This window comes from Agelaius tricolor, unplaced genomic scaffold (assembly GCF_023055355.1).
Source record: "Agelaius tricolor isolate 1412-34295 unplaced genomic scaffold, bAgeTri1.0.p SCAF_1, whole genome shotgun sequence".
Lineage (NCBI taxonomy): Eukaryota > Metazoa > Chordata > Aves > Passeriformes > Icteridae > Agelaius > Agelaius tricolor.
Window position 1 is genome coordinate 42,523,828 of NW_027269261.1, and position 8,822 is coordinate 42,532,649.

General features: G+C 44.3%; 1 protein-coding gene across 1 annotated transcript; it reads left to right on the forward strand.

Annotated features, from left to right (window-relative positions):
• Positions 1 to 1,234: 1,234 nt before the first annotated feature.
• Positions 1,235 to 7,875, forward strand: FAM89A (family with sequence similarity 89 member A). Its single transcript, XM_071431451.1, has 2 exons — positions 1,235 to 1,885; positions 5,876 to 7,875. Exons 1-2 carry the CDS (start codon positions 1,526 to 1,528, stop codon positions 6,032 to 6,034), a joined length of 519 nt encoding a protein of 172 aa, XP_071287552.1. The 5' UTR covers positions 1,235 to 1,525; the 3' UTR covers positions 6,035 to 7,875.
• Positions 7,876 to 8,822: the final 947 nt, after the last annotated feature.

Consider the following 8,822-nt stretch of genomic DNA (forward strand, 5'->3'; position numbering starts at 1 on the left):
CTAAAGCGTCACATAAACATGAAGAACGATTGGCAAAAGCTTCCTCAACTTTAAGCAGTTTGAAAACAATTGTCACAGAGTCCAGTGACATTTAAACCATGAAAAAACCATGCAAGTCTGGGAACAAAACTGAAAGTATGTAGAGGCTTAACTCAAAATCACCATATCTGGGTATTTCTTGAAGAGAAAACCCCACAAACAAAGCAGGGTCATGGGAATAGGAATGCACCTCTAAACAATCTGGCTTGGCAATGGCAGCATATTCCCAGAACTCCAATTTAATACCCTGCTTAGGTTTGGATTTTGAATAATCCAAAACTGCCCTATTTTTTCTTTTTTTAAGAGACTCCAGAGATGCAAACATGTCAAGGAGAAAGGGAGGAAGCATAAAAGGCACAAAATCAGAGTTGGCACATTGAGATTGTGCTGCTGTGGCACCAGAGCTGTGGCTTTTGGGGATTCCCGTGCCACATCCTCGGTCCTGGAGCATGGCTCCCTCTCCACAGCCTTCTCAGGAAAGCACCTGGGTATTCCTGTAAAGCAGAGCAATAATCCTCTCTGTGAATAATGCTGGAAGACAGACAGCGAGCTAACTCTCAGATTGAGAGGTTTGACTCACAAAGCAGATAGACCTAGGTTTGTGTAGTTGCAATGCTCGGAGATAAAACACTTTAAGTACAAAACTTGGCTGTGAGCATGTGAAAGGGTCGTGGATTAAACCCAGCTGGAAACAAAACACCACAGCTGCTCGCTCAGCCACCCCACTCCCCCACACCCCCCTCCCTCTCCCCCAGTGGAATGGGAAGAAGAATCAAAAGTAAAACACGTAGGCTGAGATAAGAACAGTTTAATAATTGAGAACAAAGTACAAATAAAAAAGGTGAATATCCCTTTGGCCAGTTTGGGTCACCGGTCACCGCTGTGCTCCCTCCCAGTTTCTTTTGTGTACCTTTTCCTCGGCAGAGCATGAGACAAGCACACAGAGACAAAAGAGAGCCCTTAGGATAAACACGACTCAGCAAAAATCAAAGCATCAGTATATTATCAACATTATTCTCATTCTGAATCAAAAACACAGCACGGTACAGGCTACTAAGAAGACATTTATCCCAACCCAAATGGGGGCAGAAAGAAACATCTTGATGGGAAGGGTGAGCAGTGTCGCCTTATGCAGGCGACTGATGCAACACCATCGCCACAGACGAACCGGTCACCCCCGCCTGCAGCAGTTAATCTGCTTTCATGCCTGCTTTCACTGCGCTTCATCCCTCCCCCAGCCCCTGGGCCGAGCCTGGAGGCTCAGCCCCGCTGCCGCAGGGCCCCTCTGCCTGCCCGTGCCCGGGGACCGAGCGCTGCCGCGGGGCTGTTTCTGTGGGGCACGGGCTGAGGCCGCGCCCGCAGGGACTCACCGCGGCTCACACAAAGCGGGCCCAGCCCTGAACCGGGGCACCTGTAGCGCGGCCCCTCCATCACCCTGCTGCTCCCCGGCTATCTCCCCTACCTCCCTTCCCTCGTCCGGCCCCGCATGGCTCCCCCGCCCCCGCCCGGCCTGGAGGCGGGGCGGGCTCCGGGCGGCGCCTCCCGCGGCGGGGCCGAGGCGGCTCCTTCCGTCGGTGGCCGCGGCTGCAGCATGAGCGGGCCGGGGCTGCCGGGGCCCGGCGGTGGTGCGGGGCTGCCGCCGCTGCCCAAGAGCCTGAGCGGGCTGCTGAACTCCTCGTCCTCGGGCGGCGGCGGCGGCCAGGGCGGGCGGTGGCGGGACCTGGAGCGTCTCTACGCGCAGAAGTCCCGCATCCAGGACGAGCTGAGCGGCGGCGGCCGGGGCTCGCCGCGCCCGCCCAAGCCTCCCAACCTGGACGCGGCGCTGGCCCTGCTCCGCAAGGAGATGGTGAGCGGGGCGGGCCGGGGCTCCGCGGGGGCGGCGGACGTGGCAAGCGGCGGCGGGGGCGCCGCCACCTCTCCGGGGCCAGAACGGCGCCCCGGCTCTGGCCCCGAGTGGGCGCGGGCCGGTGCAGCCCCCGTAACCCGGTGCTGATGCCGACGGCGGGGGAGGGCCGGGGCCGGTGGCGGAGGGGCTGCCGCGGTCTGGATGGGGAGCCGCTTACCGCGCCCTGCGGCACCCCTCGGGACCCGGCAGCCACGCTGAAAGGCTGGTGGTCAAAAATCCCCCAGCGTCGGCAGCGATTCGTGCAGCCCTGGTGGATGTGGTTCGGCGTGGTTCTCTCCACGACTCTGTTTTGATCCTGTAGCGCGGCGTTATTATAGCGAAATTCTTCCGGGCGACCTGGCGCACCTTTGATTAAACACTAATTGGGTGTTGGTGCTTTGCTGGTGCAAGCTGCAGCTGTAGTGACTAATAATAACCTAAGCCTCGCCCGCTGAGGGTTCTGTACAATCAGTGCAAGAAAGACAGGGAGCTGCTGGAGAGGGGCCAGCGGAGGGCCACTAAGATAATTAGGGGTCTGGAGCATCTTTCTTATGAAGAGGGGCTGCAGGAGATGGGCCTGTTTAGTCTAGAGAAAAGAGGACTGAGAGGGAATCTCATTAATATATATAAATATCTGAAAGGTGAGTCTCAAGAGGATGGTGCCAGACTCTTTCTGGTGGTGCCCAGCAACAGCATGAAGAGCAATGGCCATAAACTGAAACAGAAGGAGTTCCACCTCAACGTGAAGAAAAACTTCTTTACATTGAGGGCAGCAGACCACTGGAACAAGCTGCCCAGGGAGCTCATGGAGTCTGCCTGTCTAGAGACATTCAAAACCCACACAGGACACGTTTGTGTGTCACCGGCTTGAGGTGACCCTGCTTTGGCAGGAGCTTTGCACTGGATGATCTCCAGAGGTGTCTTCCATCTCTAATAATGCTGTGAAGCATATAAAATATGGCATTGCTGAAAATCTGCCAAGTTAAAGACTTTTTCTCAGGCTAAAAATGTGCTTGAGGACAAAAAGCTCTTTTGAAAGGTCTTTCTGTGGATTTGGAAGAACAGTGTAGTGTGATGAAATCCTAGTCTGCCACCAGTGTTTCAACAGTTAGAGATAATTCTTAAAACTGTGTATTAGAATTGCCAGTTTGCATTAAGGCTCAGGAAGGATGGGTGTCTATCGACTGCCGGGGCTTTCTTCTGCAATGCTGTAAAAGGAAACAAGGACATATGGTCTTAGTCGTCTTAAGCCTTTCCAAAAAAGCAAAGAGAACTCATTAGGCAAGTCTAATCTATTTTTTTTTTCCTAATGGGAAATCAAATGAGATAGATATTTCTCAAAGTCATTTGATAACTAGACTTCCCCTTTAAACTTTCTTTTAATACTCTGTTATCCTTGATGATAATTTGATAAAATACTTCTGAAGAAAAAGATACTTCTGAACACATCAAAGACTTTCAAGCAACAGGGTCCTTGGTTCCAGATGTACTTTTTTGTGGCCTTTACAAATTAGAGAGACTCTTGTGTACCAATAGGCTGTCTTTCATCAAGAAGATTAAAGTGCTTTATTACTGATATTGAACACTCTTTCTTGCAGCAATCAAAGATATTTTTATTGAGTAATAGGCTTGATTTAAATTTTCCATAGTGAGTGAGGAAGAAATGCACAGAGCATCTTTTCCTGCATGACCAAGCAAGGTCCTGTGTGTATGTATGTAAGTTTCTAAAGCTGAGAAAGTGATGAACTTGGATGCTTTGGAGAGAGAGAGAGAGAGACAGAGGGAAGAAAGGAGAGGTCATTTCAGAACTGTGTGAGGAACAGAGTTATTGCATGGAATTGTGCACTATAGGTTTTCTTATCAAGAGTCAAACACAGCTTGGCTGGCATTAAAAACTGTGCTAATGCTATCAGTGTTGGACATTTCTTCAGGCTTTTCTTACCTCAGGGATCATACTTGAAAGTTTTGAAGAGACTGCATTTTTCTCAGTAGACTTCCTGTTTGATTGTTTGATATTCGTGACAGCAACAGAAAAATAAGATATTAAACATAACCATTTGGTTTAAAGACCTATTATGTTAAATCTGCTGGGCAATTTTTCTCTTGAAGTTTGTGCTTGGCAGTTAGTAGGATTGAACTTCACAGAAAGTGCTCAAGTCTTTTATGGAGCTGAAACAGGAGAGCTGCTGGTGAAAATGCTCCCACTTTCCTTGGGAGACAAAGGTTGCTGGTCTCCAGGTTGACTTTTTTGGCTCGACTCACTCCTGATTGCTTTTTGAACAGCTCTGGACTGCAGTCTTGTCCCTCAAACATTTAGCTCTCATGCAGGTCTGCCAGGTGGATCTCATGCTTGTATGCCAGAGCATTAAGTCCAACTTCTCAGCATTCTTTCTTACCTGAGGTGAGCAGTTTAGGTTATAAAGGAAAATGGATGAGAAAAGTAGCATAGATCTGAGGTGGTGGAAAGACTTACCTCTAATATCCTGGCAGCTAGCACAGCGCTCCATGTCTTGTCCTAAAGTCTTCACATTTAGCCTGTGCAAGACGTCATCTTTTGGCTTCATGATGTCACCAGGTAATATATGTTGTTCTTGAAAGATGCTGTATCCTCTTCTTCTCAGTGGCATTGTGGTGTATGATTTTTTTTTTCTCCCTGCTTTCAGAAAGAGCTGCTGGTAGAATAGTTCAGCAGTGTCAAAGTAAGATCTTCATGCTAGCTTGTTGTGGTTTTCTTGTGTGCTGAGTGTATTGTCCGGAGAATTTAGAAGCATAAGGAGAGGTTAGAGTTCTCATTATGAATAAAATACAGCCTGGTGTTCAGGTTGCAGTAAAGGCTGCTAACATTATTTATTTATTTATTTATTTATTTATTTATTTATTTATTTCCTCTTGACATGAGTTGTGGCAGAAACTTTTTATTTGATGAAACTGAGGCTCACTAGGAGCAGTCTGTTGGCTTAACACTTTGTTGAAAAATAAGGCTGAAATGGCTGTTTCTCTAGAATCTCTAATTGGGTGGTGGTTTAAATTAGCTGCAAGGCACAACCTAGTTTTAATTTGATCTGACTTGGATAGGTGACAATGTCAAGTAAACTCTCCATTTTGTTGCCAGAGAGGGAGACTGAACTGAGTTAAATGAGTAGCATGATTTCAGTTTGCAGTGCAACATACTGGTTTTGTACCTGACATAAAGATGCAGCCTTTTTTTAATGGTTTTTCAAATCCTTAATTTGCTCTGGAACTAATATTTGAGAAGCTTAAGGACCAAAATATTAGGTGCTTAATTATAATCAAGCACCATGTGCTGAGTGGCACATGAAAGTACTCTGAAGATTTGTAAGAGATGAAGTTTGTCCTTGTGTCACTTCTGCTTTAGTTTTGCTGCCTGGAAGTAGTGTGCTGTATTGTGCTAGACATACCTGGCTTTGCCTATGTACATCAACATTGAAAAGAAAATTAGAGTAGAAATACTTAGCTGGGAAGTGGGAAAACCAGTCAGAGTCCCATTTAAAACTTTTACTCCAGGCTGTTTCAGACAAAAGCAGAGCACCTTGTGATGGTGTCAGAGAAAGATGTGTGAAAGACACACAGTGTTTCTGGAAAAATATCTCCCTTGCATAATGAGGAATATAGACTTCATGAATTTATCTGCCATGGCTCTGACAGCAGTGAACTGCTTATTGGAAGTTAGGCCCATCATTGTAATACAGCATTTTGAAGAACACTTTGCATTTGTTCTGTACTATTGCATCACATCGTTCCTTGTTCTTTTGTCCAGTTTATCCCATGGGGCATCTGCCACCTTAGAAAATGAATTTTACTTTCACTTTTTGTAACTGTTCAAGGTGGAAAGAAGCTTGAACCTCCTGTTTAGCAACAAAAGATACATAGCATTATACTGCCATAGAAAGACACTTGTAGTAATGATGGTTTGAATTGTTGCCCCTTCAGGTTGGCCTTCGGCAGCTGGATATGTCATTGCTGTGTCAGCTCTACTCCCTGTACGAATCCATTCAAGAATACAAAGGTGCCTGCCAAGCTGACTCTAACGCAGACTGCTCGTACGCCATGGAAAACGGATTTTTTGATGAGGAGGAGGAATACTTCTAGAAGCAGGAAGATTCCCCTCAAGGCTGACTGGACTGGGGTGCTTTGGTCCTTCTCTCCCTGTAACAAACCTCAACAAGAACGACTGGAATTTGTATGGATCCCTCTTCCTGAGGAGGAACACCCAGCTACCCTGAGTTGTGTTAAATTCTCTTATTTTAACAGGCTGTCAGTACAAGTTACTCATGCAAATACCACTTGAGCAAAGTGCTGTACTTTAACTTTTGAAGAGTCTTCAGACATGCTTGACAAGAGTTTTCAATTTAATTTGGAAGGTGGGTGTTTTCATCTTACAAACATCGGTAGCTTATAACTGGAATTCTAATCATAGTAGACAGCAGTGACTTCCTGAGTTGTAATAACTTCATAAGGGGGGAGGGAAGCCTCTGCTGTGGTGTAAATAGCTCTAGGTGATTTTTGGGGGGGTCACTGGCATTGATAAATGCATTTTGAACAGGCATCTGGATGCACGCACATCCTCAGCACTACTAAGCTAGTTCTGCTCTTACCGGCTGCATCCAGTTTTGTACTGGGTGAATTGTTTACACAGTGATTTTTTTTTTTCTCCTTAAGCTAATTTATTCCTAGCTTACAAGCTGTACATGTGATAGTGAATGTTATCAGCAGGGGTTTTTTTTCTGTTGATCTGATTCACTTTCTTGGTACTGCCACTTGGCATTAACTTTTATACTCTTCTCTGGATTTCTTGCATCAACGTAGCTCTTCGACCTGCTAAACGCTGCTCTGAAATGGTTTGCTTAGCTTTTACTGCACTGCATAGTAAAAGCACATTTTCAAACATAGTCTGGCTGCCACTATGTGGCTTGGAATAACATGAACTCTTGTGCAAGTGTTCTTGATCATATGAAGAATAAGGAAACCTCTCATATGACACAATGGGACAAATTGCAATATTTTATACTGGGTGAACTTTGTTGCTGTAAGGTAGATGACAGCTCTTTTTAAAAATGCGAAATAAGTATTTTGAGCACATACTTTGCATATGTTAAAACTTTTTATACTAACTTGTTCTTTGAAATATAAATTATTTTTGTTTTCAGAACTTACTAAAGCACTTGGTTAAGTTTTTATTAATTCATTGTGTGAAATGCTTAATCAGCTGAGAGTTGCCAACTATCTGAGTTTTCACCCTTCTCTCTTTTAAGTAAAATCAACTCCCAATGCGATTTTAGTTTCTTAAATTTAATTCTGAAAATTGCTGTAAAGCACAGTGCCTGAATCTTGACACAAGGTAATAATTAAGGGCTTAAACCTCAAAGGGTTTTTGCATGGTTCATGTCTGGCATGCATGCAGTTTGCAGGAAGAATTGGAGATCACATTCTGGGGTAGCTCCTCTGTTAGTTTTTAACAAAGGCTAGGATGTTTCAGTGCTAAAAGCCAAGAGATTTCCAGGGTGCATTCCCTCTAAAACTGGCTTATTTTAGTGGAATTTGAAGGCCACGAGAGTAAACACTGTGCTGTAATTGTGTATGTGTATAAGTTCTTAATCTAGTCTGTGGCAGTGGTTGGATATTTTTTTTAATGTTAATTCTGGTCTAATTGCTTCACTCACCCAAAACTAAACTGAATGATAAGGAAAACACAGATAATGCAGATAGTTATATCTGTACTTAAAAGTTGTGTGCCTATGTGTGTATACATGTATAAATATATATACACACACATATTTACATGCAACTTTCTGCTTTGACTTAAGAATGTATAAGCTTTTAGTATAATTTGCTGTGCTTTTAGTATTTACATGAGGCTTTTTCTAGTCTGTTGAAGTACTGCTATTTTCTTGCTCTTTCCCCAAAAATAAAAAGCATGATGTTTAGCATAACTTTCTAATGTTGTGTGTATTTTAATTTACCTTTTCAATGAATACAAACCCTACCCCCCTTCCCAACCCTCCCTAAGAAAACTAGGACTAGTCATCACCCTGGACTGAAGAAAGCAATCTTTGAATTAAATTGGAAAAAGTTCCACCTACCTCTATTTGGAATGGAATTTCCTGCTTCTCTGTCTTAATTGGATTTTATTTGGTTTTGAATTCAGGAGAAAATCATCTTTCTACTACTAAAACTAATAATTCTGTTTTACAGATCTTTAGACAGCCATTCCTTAATAGTCTTGGTGATGAGAATGGACTTGAGCAAAATTCACAGTATTTTCTCTTACATAAATTAAAAAGCAAAATGATTTATATTTCTAATCCTGCTCATGATTTAGGCAACATGGAACATTTGGCTGGTATTCCCTCTACCAAGGGAAGAATAAATGTCCTAAAGCATTACTCCACAAAATTTGGACTGAAAAACAGGATGGATTATAAGGACTTGCTAAGTTTTCAGCACCCTGCCCCTTTTAATAACACCATTTTGCATGGGAGAGAAGTTATAGTCTGTGTTCCTAAGGAAAACCCAAATGCCACAAGGGCTGGCTAGCCAGAAGAAGGTTGTAAAATAATAACCAATAAGCAGTTGTTTCAGAGGCTGATTTCTATGCCTGGTGTTGCAGTTGTGAGTTGTTTCTCTTTACCACATTATAACAGCATGAAGCAGGGGAATTGCTCTGAAAGAGGTGCTTGGTATGAAAGTGTAGCTTAAATACTGAGTAGTTGCTACAGGCAGCCTCAGTCCGAGTTTGGTGTGCACACAACAGAACGGAGTCATGTTACTACAAGAGCTTCCTACCCATGGTCCAAACCTCATCCCAACACAGCTTTCCCATTTTGACCCATAACCCCAGTTCATCTCAACTCCTAAGTTTTTAAGGGTGCTTTTTAAG